The following is a 19,231-nucleotide window of genomic DNA, read 5'->3' on the forward strand; positions in this document are numbered from 1 at the left end:
TATGGTTTGTAATTGTGGTGATCTGGTTTGTAATTGTGATGATATGGTTTGTAATTGTGGTGATCTGGTTTGTAATTGTGATGATATGGTTTGTATTTGTGATGATCTGGTTTGTAATTGTGGTGATCTGGTTTGTAATTGTGATGATATGGTTTGTAATTGTGATGATATGGTTTGTAATTGTGATGATATAATTTGTATTTGTGATGATCTGGTTTGTAATTGTGATAATATAATTTGTATTTGTGATGATCTGGTTTGTAATTGTGATAATCTGATTTGTATTTGTGATGATCTGGTTTGTAATTGTGATGATCTGATTTGTATTAGTGATGTTTGTAATTGTGATGATCTGGTTTGTAATAGTGATGATCTGATTTGTATTTGTGATGTTTGTAATTGTGATGATATGGTTTGTAATTGTGATGATCTGATTTGTATTTGTGATGATCTGGTTTGTATTTGTGATGACCTGGTTTGTAATTGTGATGATCTGATTTGTATTTGTGATGTTTGTAATTGTGATGATCTGGTTTGTAATTGTGATGATCTGAATTGTATTTGTGATGTTTGTAATTGTGATGATCTGGTTTGTAATTGTGATGATCTGAATTGTATTTGTGATGTTTGTAATTGTGATGATCTGGTTTGTAATTGTGATGATCTGATTTGTATTTGTGATGTTTGTAATTGTGATGATCTGGTTTGTAATTGTGATGATCTGATTTGTATTTGTGATGTTTGTAATTGTGATGATCTGATTTGTATTTGTGATGACCTGGTTTGTAATTGTGATGATCTGATTTGTATTTGTGATGTTTGTAATTGTGATGATCTGGTTTGTAATTGTGATGATCTGATTTGTATTTGTGATGTTTGTAATTGTGATGATATGGTTTGTAATTGTGATGATCTGATTTGTAATTGTGATGATCTAGTTTGTAATTGTGATGATCAAGTTTGTAATTGTGATGATCTGATTTGTATTTGTGATGTTTGTAATTGTGATGATCTGGTTTGTAATTGTGATGATCTGAATTGTATTTGTGATGTTTGTAATTGTGATGATCTGGTTTGTAATTGTGATGATCTGATTTGTATTTGTGATGATCTGGTTTGTAATTGTGATGATCTGATTTGTATTTGTGATGTTTGTAATTGTGATGATCTGATTTGTATTTGTGATGACCTGGTTTGTAATTGTGATGATCTGATTTGTATTTGTGATGTTTGTAATTGTGATGATCTGGTTTGTAATTGTGATGATCTGATTTGTATTTGTGATGTTTGTAATTGTGATGATATGGTTTGTAATTGTGATGATCTGATTTGTAATTGTGATGATCTAGTTTGTAATTGTGATGATCTGATTTGTATTTGTGATGTTTGTAATTGTGATGATCTGATTTGTAATTGTGATGATCTGATTTGTATTTGTGATGTTTGTAATTGTGATGATCTGATTTGTAATTGTGATGATCTATTTTGTAATTGTGATGATCTAGTTTGTAATTGTGATGATCTAGTTTGTAATTGTGATGATATGGTTTGTAATTGTGATGATCTAGTTTGTAATTGTGATGATATGGTTTGTAATTGTGATGATCTAGTTTGTAATTGTGATGATATGGTTTGTAATTGTGATGATCTAGTTTGTAATTGTGATGATATGGTTTGTAATTGTCCTTACTTGGTCTCTTCAATATCCTGACATTATTCTTAAATGTCAACGCAAAAAGTTGGAATTAACAAAAACATCGATACCTAAAGCACCTGAAACAATCTATTTTTTTTTACCACATGATAACTGCAAGCTTGATAAATGTTAACAGCTATCCTATTTCTTTTTAAAAAGTCTTTGTGTTAATGCATATCTGTTGGACGACTTGTAGAACTACAAACTTTTACAGTTACATGGAGAGCTACCAAATGACATGCGTGAATATGTTGAAGGAAAGACAATACCTGACCTTGACAAAACTGATCTGCTATACATTTTTAAGCTCGCCATTTTACGGAATTTTATTTCAGTATTTGATCCGATGTTTATGAGCTTTATTTTGAATGCTACATTTGACATAACGACTAGGGCCTATATATCACGACTAGGGCCTAAATGTCACGACTAGGACCTATATATCACGACTAGGACCTAAATATCACGACTAGGGCCTATATATCACGACTAGGGCCTATATATCACGATTAGGACCTATATATCACGACTAGGACCTATATATCTCGACTAGGGCCTATATATTACGACTAGGACCTATATATCATGACTAGGACCTAAATATCACGACTAGGGCCTATATATCACGACTAGGGCCTATATATCACGACTAGGGCCTAAATACCACGACTAGAGCATAAATACCACGACTAGGGCCTATATATCACGACTAGGGCCTAAATACCACGACTAGAGCATAAATACCACGACTAGGGCCTATATATCACGACTTGGGCCTAAATATCACGACTAGGGCCTACATACCACAACTAGGGCCTATATATCACGACTAGAGCCTGTATATCACGACTTGAGCCTATATATCACGACTAGGGCCTATATATCACGACTACGGCCTATATATCACGACTGGGGCCTATATATCACGACTAGGGCCTATATATCACGACTAGGGCCTATATATCACGACTATGGCCCATATATCACGACTAGGGCCTGTATATCACAACTAGGGCCTATATATCACGACTAGGGCCCATATATCACGACTAGGGCCTATATATCACGACTAGAATCAAGAACAAAATGAAAAGTACTCACCCCTGAGTTAATCTTTAAGTTGGCAAGTTGCTCCGCCATGTCTGCTACTTCGACTGCCGCTCCTTGTTCGCCCTCAGCTGGGCCCCCTGCCTGTGGTGACGGAATAAGGGCAACTACTAAAGGGGCGCCGCTGGCTCCATCCGATCGTCTAACAGTTCCGTTTGGTGCTGCTGGTTGCCCTCTGGATGGGGTGTTCGACCTTGACCCCGTTTGTCTTAAGGGCGGCCGAGTATACTTCTGCATAGCATTAGAGCCGCGAAAGTCGGACAGATGTGATCGACAATGGTCTCATAGAGATCTAGCAAATCTTCCTTTATATGTGTTTTAACTGGTCACCGAAACGTGAGGATCGCTTGAGACTCACAAGAGATCTAAAATGCTGCGACGATCTATGTGAATTATCTCTTTTGGAAGTTTACTGATCAACAATGCAAGTTAATCCAACCTTGGTTTTTTTTTTTCGGTTTCTATGGAGAGTCTGGATGTCTGCTAACAGCTCCGGCGGAAGTTGTGACGCCTTGCTGTCAATTTGCCAACTAACTAGTCGTCTGCTGTTACTGAACTGTTTAATATGAAGTTACCAGCTTCAAGTCACCAACAGGCATGAGTATCCAAAGTAGATCTAAATTGTAGGAAAAAAAACAACAAAACAAAATGTTAGGAATTTATTAAATTTGTTCATCAAAAGCTGGCCAACAGTGGCGCAGCTAGGGGAGGAAGTGGGGATAACAGCCGCTTACTTTTATGAGCTTTGTCTGTCCGTCACGTCCAAATTTGAGAGTCCCCCGGGCCCTTACTTGAAGTGTCCAAATTTATATATCTTACATTAAATATTACGCCACTGCCATGCTATCTTGCTTTTCACGTTGTTATATAAGTTAGTGACCCCGTAGAAACTCCCACACACTACACTTGTAAATTTATTAAGTAAATTAACTCATGTCATGATGTCGAATGTCGAAAGAGGTCCCCAAGCCCCCCCTTCAGTGCCCCCAAATCCGTAGCTACGCAACTGCTTGCCAATAACTTTTCACAATGCAGGAGCATGTATTATCATGTATGTGATTACTTCTTCGGTTTTCACTTCGATAAATCCACTACTTTGGTATCTGAACTTTATCTGCGCCTATCTTATTGAGCGCTTTTACTTCCAGAAGATCAGATCTAAGACCAAGGCACAGGTTACGAGACACTACGCGTGATATCTCATTTAACGGTACTTGTAAAAGCTATACGAAATAATTCATCTCTCTATATACAATTTGATCTCAGGCCTCAATAAACTAATGAAACTCGTACGATAGATAAAACATTTTTAAGTCATATACTTCCAACATGTTTTTTTTTTTTAAGACACACACAAAGATGGACAGGGCTAAGCTAACGTCTGTTGAATGATTAGACGTTGAATGATTCGATGTTGAATGATTAGATACTATCTTTTTATTCTGTCTTTGAACATCAATGGATGCACCAGAATTACTTTTAGACGAAGGAGAGTTATTTTTGTTCTGAAAACTTCAGTTATTGCTAGAGCAACACGAAAGACAAAATCGAAATCTAAAAAGCAAAAAATGTGCTACGGCGATTAAGTTTCGAACCGACATCGTTAACACTTCAAAACTATAGGCCCTTCCACTTTAAGAGATGTATAATGGTCAGAAATTCACAATTTTTTATTTTTTGTGGTCATTTTAGCGAAAGAAGTGCATTGTCTGTTCATGCATAGCATGAACAAATGTTTATTTATTTACTTATTCGAGCAACTAGATTATATTCCCATAAGCTAACACTGTTATACCACCTTCTCAAAACGAGGCATGTATTCTCATAACGAGGCACGTGATCTCATAACGAGGCACATGATCTCTCATAACGAGGCACATGATCTCATAACGAGGCACATGTTCTCATAACGAGGCACATGTTCTCATAATGAGGCACATGTTCTCATAACGAGGCACATGATCTCATAACGAGGCACATGATCTCATAACGAGGCACGTGTTCTCATAACGAGGCTGTAAGATTGAAAACTGCACCAACTCTGACTGATTACAGCTGTTGTAAATTTAAACAGACATTCCGACATCTCAACAGCTACTTTTGTTATTTTTTTTTTTACGGCTGTCCCTGAAGTGTACAGCTAAATATTGACTAAGAAGTCTTGTGTAATGCAAACATTAGTTGAGTCTTGATAATCAAATTTGCATAAGAGGGCCATGGAATGTAGGGAGTGATTGAATTGAACACTTTCCAGCCACGGGACAATCAGTTGATGGCAATGACAGAGTTAAGTGAAGACAGAAAAGAAAGAAAAGATTGTGTGCCAGAGAGTGCCACTGATAACAAGAAAGAATTAAGAAAGAATTAAGAAAGAAAGAAATACAAAATTCAGAAAGTAAAAAGACGAAGCAGGAAACAAGAGGAAAAAAGACACCAGAAAATAAAGATTCGATTTTTTTAAAAATATAAAGTGAAAGTCTATTGACAGAAAGGAAGTGACATCACATTGGCTCGTGCGCTGAACCATGGCTGAACCAAAAAGTTTCATTATAGAACTTCACTTAAAGGGGGTGGGGGGAGTAAGAGATGAATGAAAAAAAAAAAAGAAAAAAATTTGGAAAAAAAGATTTGTGATATTAGACAAGATGTGAATTCAAATCGATTTTTAAATAACATTTATTTCAAATGTGTGTGTGCGTTTGACAAGACACTATGTGTGTCAGGTTGAAACAAGGAGTCAAATTACTGATACCTCGTACTTGTAAGCTATACAGCTTACTCACGGATATGGAAGTGTCGAATGGTCACGTTACCATTGGAGGGAGAACTGACCTCAGCGAACACAAAAATTAAACCCACAAATTAAGAGTCCCGTAGAAGACTATCCAACAAACCAAGAAATAGTGTACAATATCGTAATACCAGAGATACTACCTTTCAAAAACGACAAACAGCAACTGAAGTTTTAGACAGGGCCTTAATTAAAGACCGCATCACCAACGAAGAGATTAGAGACAGGCTTACTACAGCGATTGGACCCCACGATGACCTGCTAACTAGTGTAAAAAAAAACGCAAACTAAAAATCTATGGCCATATTAAAGGGTCTTCGGGACTCGCAAAGTCCTTCCTTCAGGGAACAGTACCAGGAAAAAGAAGAAGAAGAGGCAGGAAGCGATGGGAAGACAACTTAAAAAAAATGGAATGGCCCACTGAAAGAGGTTCTATCCAAGGCAAAAAACAGGAATGGAGAAAGACGATCGACAACACCGGATTGTCGCTATCACGGTCCTACAGACTAAGGGATATGTGAAGATATATGATTAATTAATGAGTATTTAAAGAGGTAACAAAAGTCTGAATAAGATAAAAATTACATCTTTGTAAAAGTTTTCACGCACGCCAAGTAACCAGAATCTACTACATAATGAACTAAATGACGTGGTTTATTATTATCGAAGACGTCAAATACATACATACATTTACAATAACACATAAGGAAAGCAGATTAACTCAATGCTACACATAATTTATGACTTTCTATCGATATAATGCGTATGCCAAGTAGGGCTGCCCAGGTTCAAGCATTTATTATCCAGCATAAAAAGCTTGTATATAGTAAACATGGTATATTAAACAGTGTTCGGTTTTATAAAGCAAACTTTCTAAATAAGTAAAACTGATTTACGCAAACGTCAAGGCAGCAATCCCCAAGTGTTGAAATTAATAATCAAGATAGCTTTGTTCTTGCTTATACTCCCCAGATTGTACATCCGGCAATCTTGTTACGCGATCTGATACTGAGTTTCCTATGCATTCCTCTGTGACGTTTTCACGTTAGATCAGGGGTTCTCAACCTGTGGGTCGCGACCCCCTTGGGGGGTCGATTGACGATTAGCCAGGGGTCGCCTAAGACCATCGAAAATATGGATTGTTGTTTTTTTTTCTTCTATTGCTGTATGTGTGTGGGAGGGGGGGTCGCGGCAGACTGGGTGATTGTAAAATGGGTCGCCGAGCATAAAAGGTTGAGAACCGCTGCGTTCGATGAACTTATAAAAAAAGAATAGTTTGTTTTTTGTTTGCCCCTGAGCGCTAACTGCTATTAAACCAGTTATACACACCCGCTTTAGGGACACAATTGCCTTCAAGTGAACATTTCTGAAGAAATATTTACAAAACTGTGCACTATTTTACCTGCCCCCTTAACTTCCCTTTCACCCACCTCTACACACGAATCAATGACGTAATTACTGAACTTAAAACTCTTATGACTTTATTTAATTTTAAAATGATTCTATTTTGATCTGCAAGAGCGTAAGGGAGAGAATTGAGAACGTCTGCTTAAAAGGGTAGTGAGAGTTACGCCCAGTGTCACAACGTTTGAATAAAGAAAGGCATTTAATGGTTTATTTATGTAGTGCTACGTCGATAACCTTTGACACGTCAGCCATTCACAGTTGGGTCAGAACGTATTTTAATATCATTCGTTACACACCTGCCGTGGGTACACACCGAAATTTTCCAGGCCCTAAACTGTATTACTTCTGTGATGCCCCAAATTAAAGACCAGTGGGCCACATCCAGCCCGCGAAGCAGTGCTATCCGGTCATCGAAATCTTGTAGCTGATATTGAACACTTGATCATAATGTTGAGTTAACCTGCTTGTTTTATCCACAGAGTCGTGTTTCTTTTTTTTTTTTTTTTCTTCTTATATTGATACTTTACAGGGCCGGATTTAGACTTATCAAGGCCCTAAACTTTTTGACATATGTATTAAAAATAAAGCAAATTCTCCTTTACTATTTCTTCAAATTAATTGAAAATATCTTGGAAACTATTTTTGAAGGCTCCCCAAGTTAGTAGGGGGGATCTAATTTATGTTTCCAACAAGTAAATCCAACACTGCGCCACAAATAGGCCTACAGTTGTAAATTATAATCAAAAGTGCATAACATCTAAATAAAAAAATGTCAACCAGCATTTCTTTACGTCTGCTTCCTCTCTCGCACATTACTTCTCGCTTACGAGAGTATGTGCACCGCACTGCACCATTTTAACCAATATGATTTGCACATAAGTGGTGTGCAATTTGAACATTTAAATACACACATTCAGTCTTTGATGCTTTTATCTCATAAAAAAAAAGTAGTCAAAACTTTGTATTGTGTAAGACCAGCTTAAAAGAAACATTAATATTAATAGACTAGACCTATTTTTGGTAGCCATACCTGCAGTTCCAGTACGACGAACAGATTACTTACAGCTAAGACCTGTATATGCAGTTAAGTCTAAGCTTCTATGTACAGGACAAATTGGTGGCGGCACACATTTGTACCAGTTCTTAATCGTGTATTTTGCGTGTGTGCATGTGTGACTCATTGACAGGTTTTTTGTACACGTGTACAAGACTTCCGTAAACAAGGTTTACTTCCCTTGACGTGTCCACGAAAAGAGACAAAAGGAATGTCAAGGTCAAGTACTCTCTATTATTATTGTTGTTATTATTTTTTTTCTTGTATTATCATTATTTTCCAATTCGAAAATCTAACTTCTGTATGTTTTATCTTAATCACGCAGGAATTGTATATGTACTAATACACTTTTATATTCATAATTCTGTCAGGACTCTATGGCCTCATTCAGTCGCGAAGGCATTAGCTGTGGTCAAAACGATGTCGCCCACACATCAGTTCTCCCCCACTCCACGCAGCTGATGTATCCAAAGGAACGGCAGTGCCGATACAGTTTGGGGTCAGCGGCATCTCAGTCTCAGAGTGTAGCACTGGGTGCTGGAAACTGTGTTACGGTCGCCAGCTCCTGATTTTTCCTCAGGGTTGACTCCTGAAGTCTTTCTTGTGATTTGGTATACCTGCAAGGCAACATAGGTTTGGATTCAGAGTTTTCCTTCTCCTAGGTGGGTAGCCAGCCATGGCTAACGAGCCCCTCCTGCCCGAAGCTTACTGGTTAAGGCGCCAGTTACTCCCCTTCTCCTGTTAGTGAGAACAGTTCCGCCGGACTCAATATCTGAGCCACACGTGAAGGCCAGGAGTTGGACTGGTTGTCAGAGGCTATTTGAGATGCATGCCAATAGGAAGCATTTTTTTAGGTATTGGAGTGCTTACATCCATTACCAATTCCGGCAATGACAACCTTGCGGAACCTGTCAGGACTATGACATATTAAACAAGTCAAAGTGTTGGTACATAACATTTAAAAAGTTCAACACTATATTTGTAAAAGGTTTGGCATGTTTCGTATGTTCATTCAGAGAAGATAAATCTACTTCCTAGTCCAGACCTCCCGCAGGACGACGGAGGATGTCAGCGGCCAGGGTATGAACCCGGGACCATCGAGACGACCAGACGACAGTCCTGCGCGTTTACCGCACGACCAGGCAGCCACTAAGAGGAAAAATGTGAACGGGTTTGAGTTTGAGGCACATCGGCGCAATTTAGGCCATGTCGTGCCCGTAATCCTTCAAAATGTGAACGGTATGTCTTTAAATAACGGAAATAAAACATATAATATGTTCCAAAAATTCACGCAAAGCATGACATTGGAGTTAAGACAGTGCAAAAAGGCAGACAGGACGTTTTATATATGGGATGAACTTTGAACCCGGCTACAATTAGTACCTGTTACATTAGTTGGGGAAAGTAAAGTTAATGTGCTGACCTTATGACACCATCGTTAGCCGTCCACAGTAGAAACAGGTTTTTACATCTACCTCATTGGTCGCAAGGGAAACTACTTTTTTTTTTTTTTGGGGGGGGGGGGGGGCAACTCTAGTAACTGACATCCAGGGCAGGATTTTGGCCACTATGCGACTGCAGTGGGCCCCGCACTTTCATAGGCCCCGCGCTAATTCTAGGTGTAAATTATTAAATTAAACCATTATAACTTATATATAATTACAGGGTTTCCGAGGCCTCGTAATTTTCCAAGGCCTCATGGAAATATCCTAAAATTGCAAAATATTCGAAAAAGTCCTTGAAATCTCCTGAAATTATAAAAAATCTCCCGAAAACTCATAAAAGTCTACTGAAAAATAGACAAAAGTGTCATTTTGGGTTGCCAATCGTACGCTTGATTAAACAAAACGGCATTGTCAGCTTTCATTGAATACAAATTTATTGCAAACACGAATGTATTTTCTAATACAAAATCTAAATTTTGAAATTATCCTTATCCCTACCCAGACTGGGCCCCGCGCAATTCGTTTCGCATAGGGCCCGGCATTCGTTAGGACCGACCCTGCTGACATCCCCTATATATTTTACCATAAAAAACATGCAATCTACTGAAAGCGTACCCGCGACCCCCCTCATCACGTGACCCCCACCCCCTTTTTCTTGAATCGAAGCGTCGCCGCTGATTTTATTAGCATGTTTGAGATTCCGTAACGCATCGTGGTAGCCCCCCTAGGGTAGAAGACACTGACTACAGTACGAGGGAAGAGACTCTAATGACAGATTAAGAACACAGATTTCAATCGCAGACCACGCTCCAAGTGTCACAAAGACCTGATCAAACTGGTTCTGACAAGTTTGTGCGCTACTTTGTGAGCAGACACAGACACACGACTTTTCTGGGGTTTTTTTTTTTGTTCTATAAGACAGAAACACTACAGGCGGCGCCACATTCTTGACGAGTTAAAAATAAAAAGATAACGCTACTAAGGGAGATTAACATAATTTAAAAAGCTACTAAGGGAGATTAACATAATTTAAAATTTGGCGCGTTTATTTAGCAAAGGTAGATAAGCGGTTCTCAATATGGATAACAAGAAGTAGTCGGTGTACATGCTAATGGTAGTCAAAATATTTTTTTTTTAGATTCTTAAGTCTATGGTTAAAAACGAATATTCAAATTATAAGCTGAAGAATAAACATAAGACCTGATAAACACCAGAGGAGGAGGGGGGTATGGCAATTATCTTTCTAGATCAGGGGTTCTCAACCTGTGGGTCGCGACCCCCTTGGGAGTCGATTGACGGTTTGCCAAGGGACGCCAAAAACTATCGAAAAACTGGATTGTTTTGTCTATTCTTCTATTCCTGTGTATGTGCAAAGCGGGGGGGGGGGTCGCGTCAGAATGGGCAATTGTAAAAAGGGGTCGCCGAGCTGAAAAGGCTGAGAACCGCTATCCTAGATCAACAGAACCAAAGTCTATGAGTAATATTACACCCCCCAAAAAAGTGACATGATATAGATGCAGCTCAATGATTACATATTGATTGCATACGTTTTAATATATTGATTACAAATTGATTGACTAGTCTTGTAGCACATGGAATCGACCAAAGTATGTGGGAGGAGATAGCCCAAGAAGGGACATCATGGAGACAGACAGTACGTGCTGGTATGAACCTCGCCGAGAGCAAAAGAAACGAAGCTGCATCAGTCAAGAGAAAGAAGAAGCTGCCCTAAAACAGAAGCATACACATGCACGAACTGTGACAAACTCTGCCACTCCAGAACTGGCTTGATCAGTCACACCAGATTCTGCCCCGTCTCAAGAGGAAACCACAACATGTGCATCATGCAACAGATAGATAGATAATCTAGATAGATAATCTAGATAGATATCTAGATAGATTGAGATATATAGATGGATAGATAGATAGATGGATAGATAGATAAATAGATAGATGGATAGATTAGATAGATAGATAGATAGATTAGATAGATAGATGGATAGATAGATAAATAGATAGATAGATGGATAGATTTGATAGATAGATAGATAGATAGATATCTAGATAGATAGACAGACAGACAGATAGATAGATAATCTAGATAGATATCTAGATAGATTGAGATACATAGATGGATAGATAGATAGATGGATAGATAGATAGATAGATTAGATAGATAGATAGATGGATAGATAGATAAATAGATAGATAGATGGATAGATTTGATAGATAGATAGATAGAGATAGATAGATAAATAGATAGATAGATGGATAGATTTGATAGATAGATAGATAGATAGATAGATAGATAGATAGATAGATAGATAGATAGATAGATAGATAGATAGATAGATAGATAGATAGATAGATAGATAGATAGATAGATAGATAGATGTAAATAAATAGGCATACTATTTGGGTCGGATCTCCAAGGAAGCGTTAAATCTACTTCAGAGTTCACACTTCAAGTTAGGTAACCAGGAAAGTACACAGGGGTGTGAACTGTAACTCTACAAAGGCCCCTTACGTTTGAGGCATGAGTCACACCTAGAGTTCGTAGCTGGGAAAATATTTCAGAGGTCTATTCATTCCAGCAAATGATCAAACATCGGAATGGAAATGAAATGAAACAGAATGTGACTGTGTCGTCATTCAAGTCACACTACGTCAACATGGCCGCAAGGGATTTTTTCTCATACAGATATGTGCAGCGGGTCTCACGTTTTGAAATGTCAATTGGTTGGGGGGGGGGGGATGATTATACTAAGTGATTTTAATTATTGTGATGATGGCAATTAATAGTGACACCAAAAAAAAATACTAACATCGTTTGTTTATAAACCACTTCTGCTTCACTTTCAATATGTTGACAATGTTATACATTTTTTTTTTTAAAGATGATATAATATTGTACCAACAAGCAAACAGGCTATTAACGTGATGTCAAATTAACCTACACTGGCAATTTCCTTCTTTATCAGGAAATTAATTACTTCCCTTTGAACGTGCTTGATTTAGCTTCAATTTAAATCACAAATAAACTTGAGACGACGAAGGTCGGCAAGGTTAAGAGAAGTTGACCTCGGAGCTTAAAAAAAAAAAAAAAAGGCAAAATTTGTCAACAAATGAGCACAGCTTACTTCCCCTGCCAAGTTGAACGTGGCTGTCCAGTAAGTGACACGATAGTTGTGTGCTTCTAACATGGCACAGTGTGAAAAAAAAAATCGTACTATTTAAGCATGGCAGATGTCTCTCAAGGTTAGCACCACAGAAGACATCAGAAATTTCACGATACTAAAGAATATAGTGAATTTAAACTCAAATTCCATGGTTTATAAGACAACTGCCCCACCCCATTTCCAATTATATTATAATCTCTTTAATCTTATACGTTGACAATAAAAATAAAAAAAATAAAAACTTAAAAAAAAAAACTACAAAGCTTATCTAAGGGGAATAGATGTATATTTATAGCCGTATCTGTCAATACTGTTAAATGTATTTCGCTTATTCAAAATCAAACTAATTACTAATTAATTAATTTATTTATTAGTTGATTTTTTTTATTGATCCATACTTTTGTTTTAGGAACAGAAAATAATTGTGTGCAAAGTTTCAGTTTGAACCGAGAATTCGAAGTGGGAGAAATAACGTGGACAGACATTGTACCAGACAGACAGAGTGACTTGATAAAAGCTTTGTAAAAATAGTTAAAGGGAAGTGTACCAGAAAAGTCCACCACATGAAAAGTCTCTCCCCAAAGGTATGGAATGTCCAGTTCACAGCCGAGACTTCTGATTGCAAGATAAAATTAATTTATGTTGATCTTTCGGTGACTGCTGAAAGATCGACTCATTTTAGAGATCTCAATTGTGAATAATAATACTAATAATAAAAGGGTGTGTCAACGAAGCTTATCTCACACAAAGCAATAGACACGTTGAACAAAGGGAAAGCAATCGAGCGAATCAATTCAAAGTATCGCCACAAACCCTCAAGCGACAATTCGTCTTCTTGTTTTATTGATATTTTTACGCCCCAGTCCAACTTTACATTCTTCTGTGTCAAATTAAGTTACAAAAAGTATCGTCTGGTTAGAGGTTAATTTTTTCAACAAACAGTATCTCTCCCCTTTCTCATTGCTAGGTCTTCATTATAGTCACACTTTAAGTTACAGCAATACAGAATGGGATACGAAGTTACCTAATTACATGCAGTGGCGTAGCTAGGAATTTGTCAACAGCCCGGGGGGGGGGGGCGCTGGACCTCTTTGGAACCCCTGCATTTCGACATTCGACAACATGACATGAGATAATGGCTTATTATTTAATGTAAAAAAAATATTCTAACACTCATTTGGGGGACCCCCTCAAGTGGGGGCCAGGGGGATTTTCAAATTCTCCTACTTCTCCCCACCCTAGCTACGCCACTGATTACATGTCTATATTGTTTGGAAACAGAACAAAACTGGATATCATAGAACACATTATAACTGTTAATGCCTTGAAGATTTGAGCCAATTTTAAAGTAATTTTAATGTTCCACGGAAAGGAGAAAAAGGAAACTTAACACTTTCAGGGCAGCTCCAAGGTACAGTTTCATTGGATTAAACATTATACATTAGCTTTAATTCTCACTATTAGTACATCAACTTTAATTCTCACTATTTGTACATTAACTTTAATTCTCGCTATTTATACATTGGCTTTAATTCTCACTATTTGTACATCAACTTAAATTCTCACTAATTGGTGTGTTACTTAATTAAGTTTTTGGTCAACAAATTCATTAATTAATGGTAATTGCAAAAGGCGCCTAAAGGATACACACACACATACAGTGCTATTTAAGACTTGTCAGAGCCTACACACTGACAGGCAGTGTGTAGATAAATTAAGTTGTAACAGACTATTAACGTGATGTCAAATTAATCATCATAGACAATGTAAGCGCCTATATTTAAAAATAAAACAACTTTATTCTTATGTTTCAGATGCAGTAGCTGCCTTGGTCAGTTCAACAAAAAAATACAGTTTTATAAGGTTCTATGACTGGTAGAGAGTTGTATGAATATCCTGATTGACTGGTTGCGTCTAAACTAACAAAATAAATCTGAAAATAGTAAAGGCCCCTTTCTTATGTAACTGATGATTAAGTAGACCCGGTAGAGTGTCTATTAATATACTAGGAAATCGCCACTTCCCTCGTTATTGAGAATGCTTTTAATTCAGATTAAAAATAAATAAAATAAATTAGGGCCAACGGTTTAGGATAGGAAGAATTGAACAAGCATATTTTAAATTAATTTATACTTAGTATTACTTCGCAACATCCATTCATACTATATCAATGAAAGTATTGTATTGTGATTCTTTTGTTTAAACAATAGTTCAACAGTGACTCGAGAAGCTCGCAACTTGGCCACCTGTCAAGGGGGCTTGAGTTCGAATCCGGACTAGATCCGAATTGTGTTGGCTGAGAGTCAAAATGCACCACGCAAACAGAGCCTAAATGCACCAAGGAAAGAGAGCCAAAATGCACCACGCAAACAGAGCCTAAATGCACCAAGGAAAGAGAGCCAAAATGCACCACGCAAACAGAGCCTAAATGCACCATGGAAAGAGAGCCAAAATGCACCACGCAAAGAGAGCCAAAATGCACCACGCAAAGAGAGCTAAAATGCACCACGCAAAGAGAGCTAAAATGCACCACGCAAACCTTCTCCCAGATATCTCTAGCCCACATGTTCACCAAAAGTGATTGAAACATAGGCACTGAATGAATGATGACGTGTACAAAACTAAATTTAAAACAAGCAAAATATATTTTAAAAATCTTTTTTTTTAAACTTGGCTTATCTGAGGAGAAAACTATATTTCAATATTGTATTAGTTATTTCCTTTTTTTGGATATCAAACGAAATAATTAATTACCAATAATGAATCGACTAATTAGCTAATTTTTAAAATGATTTATGTATCGTTAACTGATTAAAGTTTCATTTGATCTGAGAATAGGCGTGGGAGAAATATTGTATTATCCGTATCTGTGAATCCCTTCTAGGTAAAAAAAAATTATTATTAATTACCAGTAATTAATTGAATAATTAGTTAGATTTTTATATTGATTCATGTCATGTCAAAGCCGATAAATAATTGTACAAAGTCTCAAATTGATCCGAGCATGAGTGTTAAGGAAAGAAAGTGTACTGTGTACAAACTTTTTACCAGACAGAGTGAGTTGATATAAGCTTTGAAAGAAGCAATAGAAAAAAATTTTTTTTTTTCCTAAACAAAGCTAATCTAAGGGAAGATAACACTAATCACTGCCATTTACCTGAATATGATAGGCTTTAGTTCCTTTTCTGCTATATAAAACAAAATTAACTAATTAGTAGCCTACTAACTTACGTCACCAATACTGTTACAAATTACTGAACACTGGTCCCTCTTACAATGTGTTGCTATGTTTGTATACGAAACAATCTTTTATATAAATGGAGTGGTCGAAAGCAATAGCTGGTCTACTTAGTTAGGATATTATAGTAGTAACAAAATATGAAATAGGCTTTAATGATTAATGCATATTATATTCAGTTAATGATATAAATCGATTCTAAGTCAAAACTTACCACTTAAACAGTGTAAAAACCGAGTCTTGACAGGTGACATAGATTAAGTCACTATATCTAGATTCTAGATCCACAGACCAGCTCTTAAAGGTAACTGGTGAAGAATTTAATTTAAAAAACAAACAAACAACTAAACTAGTTTTGAGAATCTAACCTATATCTGAACAGTGCATTCCATTCCGACGTACACCTTACGAAAAAGAAAGGAACCCAACCAAATAAGTTATTTATATTAAAATTAAAAAAAAAAAAAGTGTACATCTATTTTTAGCACTTGACCTAAATTACATAGGAATACAATCAAAAGGGGGGATAACTCCTTACATTTGTTTGTAAAAAAGAATACAGAACATATCGTCAAGGTGTGTCCCCGTGTTTTTGTTTTGTTTCTCTCACGTGCCATTTTATCGAACGAACCATTTGATGGCCGCATAACTTCTGACCAGTTCCTAGCATTCCTTTCTGACTGACCTTGGGGAGGAGTCCAATTTTTTTTTATACTAAACGGGGGGGGGGGGATATAAATCTACATTCTCCAGCTGACTCGAGTTGACAATTTCATTACAAAATATTTTTTTTAATGAAAAATAAAAAGGTAGGCGCTTAAAAAACGATAGGCCTGTACGTAGCACTTTATCAGTAAGTCAGATGGCATTATACAATGCGGGATCTAAGTCTTAAGTAAGTCTGCAATTAGACCCGGGTACGCTGTTCTGCCTCATCGTGGCACCCGGGTGGAAACGGTTACTTGAGGGGGTAGCTAGGCTAAATGAATGGGGAAACAAAACTCCCGTGGGGATGCCCACGGGTAGACGAGAGTCCACCTCTTGCACGGGCGGAGTTGCAAAAAGAGTCCCCACGAAGCTCTCACAAATCCATGCGCCGTTCCTCAAGGAAACGTAACATAAATGGCGGGTCCCCCACGGTTAGCTTGGTACAACGAAGGAAAATGGTGGAGGCTCCCGGTGCTCTCGGCCTTCGGCCATGACCAGCCAAGCATGCGTCCGGGTTGCCAAAGGCATTGGAAACAGCAATGCTTTACATAGGCATTGACTCGAGTCTCTCCCAGACAGAACGGTGGTTCAGACAGGTTTTTTTTTTACTGTTTGAAGCTCAAACAGGATTTTTTTCAAACTTAGAGCTCGACTGCCTTCGGCAGTCTTTTAATTAATTAATCTCATCATCATTGATTTGCGTTAAAAAAAAGAGAAGATATTCGGTACCACTAGAGATTCTTTATGCTCTCAGTGCCGGATTTAACCTTGAAAAGGCCCTAAGCTATTTAAGAGGTACGGGGGCCACTTATTTATCCAACTTCCCACCACTGGCTACGCCCACGTTATTTACAACATGTATTTTTCTTTTGCTATTTCTTCTATATGATTGAAAATATCCCTGAAATATTTAGGGGGGAAGAAAGAAGGGTCACCTAAGTTGTAGCTTGTGCTGACTTAAGTACATTTAGTTCAGCTCTCTCGATTCTCCCCAAGCCTAGAGCTCGTTAAGAAATGCTTTTAAGAGCTTAAATACAATGCAGTACAAGTCTATGGGCTTGCGTTAAAGAGATCTACTAAAAGCCAGCACTAAGGGTTGTGTGTCGCCCTCAATTGTCAGCCCGTTTTTTTTTTTTTAAAGCACACATTTAAGTCACTGTGACATGAAGGTCAATCTTTTTTTTTTCCTGTTTATGTAGGTCAGTGGGATAGCAGGATTCACTGGTAACAGGGTTAATGAGATACGCAAAACGACGTTGGAATCAACATTGTCTATTGGCCACGCCAGAATAAGAGGAGTCTTTGAAGCAGTGGCTGGGAGGGGGGGGGGCTAAATTTGAAAATTTCCCCCGGGTCCCCACTTGAGGGGGGGCCCAAAATGAGTGTCCGAAATTTGTTTTTACATTAAATATAGCCATTATCTCATGTCATGATGAAAATGAAGGTGCACCTAAATAGGTCAAGCCCCTCGGGCCCCCAAATCCCTCCCTAGCTACGCCACTGCATTGAAGAGATGTCAGAATGTCACTTTAGGGACATCTTTTGTTCCACATCTTAACATTCTTAAAGCCAAGAACTTGTTCAGTGATGTTATCCCTTAGATCTAACAATTAAGCAAACATGGTGTCATGTTGACAGTACAACGACCAAGCACCCAACTTTTCGCATGTTGTGTATTCGCATTTAGATCAGTGCGGAATCAAGGGCAATGACTATATTTTCGCTGACGCCGTGTGTGTGTGTGTGTGGGGGGGTGGCATCTTTGTGTTTGTGTGAGGCTCGTAATCAAATTTGACGCGAGCTGGGGCCCCCTATGAGTACCGATAAAACGTATTAGCTCTTATCTTATACTTACAACGTAACATAAGCTTGTTTATGCTAAATGAAAAGTTTTAAAAACAGGCTGTTGTAATTGTTATTAGAAAGCTGTCGGTGATAACAGCTAAGTTTCGTCTCAGTACCGCGGCTTCTAGTTCTTCTTTGTCATTGACACAAAAGTTGAGTCTAAGAATTTCGGAACTTTAAGCCAATGGCAGCTTGCCTCCATCTGCAAGTCTGAACAGCTTATTGCTGCGTTGGCAAGTTATCATGACAATAATAACAATAATAGTTCTCTCTTTCTCACTCTCTCTCTCTCTCACATACACAGACACACACAGAGACATAATGACCACTGAACAAAACAATAATGAAGCGGTTTGAAAACAAACAGAAGACGGCGTCTGGTCAGTCTGGTATAGGGAAAAAAGGGAGAGGGAACAGAGTGGAGCTGAGATCGATGCCCGACAGACGCCCCCCCCCTCTCTTTTCTCCTTGACGTCATCTATTGATTGAACTTTATCTTAAGTCATAGGAATATTTAGAGACTGGATTGTATCAGACATGACCTGTTAGAGAGCAAACCACACGCCTTGTTCTATGTAATTAGCAGGGCCGGGCTTATGGGTTAATGTATTGGGCGTCAACCCAACACGATAACAAAAAAAAAAAAATGATATTAAAACAAAGCTTAAAGCTTTAATTCAGACTACATTTATTTTTCTCTGTAAACAATAAAATACTGATATAGTAATTTAATTTGAAGAAATAATTACGTGATTAAAAAG

General features: G+C 37.8%; 1 protein-coding gene across 3 annotated transcripts in view; it reads right to left on the minus strand.

The window, feature by feature from the left end:
• Nucleotides 1-19,231, minus strand: part of LOC106054712 (BTB/POZ domain-containing protein 17-like) — a 43,382-nt gene that overhangs the window by 19,598 nt on the left and 4,553 nt on the right. Inside the window, exons 1-2 of one of the 3 annotated variants that reach the window (XM_013210703.2) lie at nt 16,132-16,333; nt 2,798-3,419 (exon numbers count right to left, since the gene is read on the minus strand). In XM_013210703.2, the coding sequence (XP_013066157.1) occupies nt 2,798-3,040 (243 nt within the window). In that variant the 5' untranslated portion in view covers nt 3,041-3,419; nt 16,132-16,333. Of the gene's footprint in view, nt 1-2,797; nt 3,420-8,031; nt 8,146-16,131; nt 16,334-19,231 lie in introns of those variants that run through there. The other 2 variants (XM_056038275.1, XM_013210701.2) reach the window with 2 other exon arrangements.

Source organism: Biomphalaria glabrata, chromosome 8, assembly GCF_947242115.1.
Source record: "Biomphalaria glabrata chromosome 8, xgBioGlab47.1, whole genome shotgun sequence".
Lineage (NCBI taxonomy): Eukaryota > Metazoa > Mollusca > Gastropoda > Planorbidae > Biomphalaria > Biomphalaria glabrata.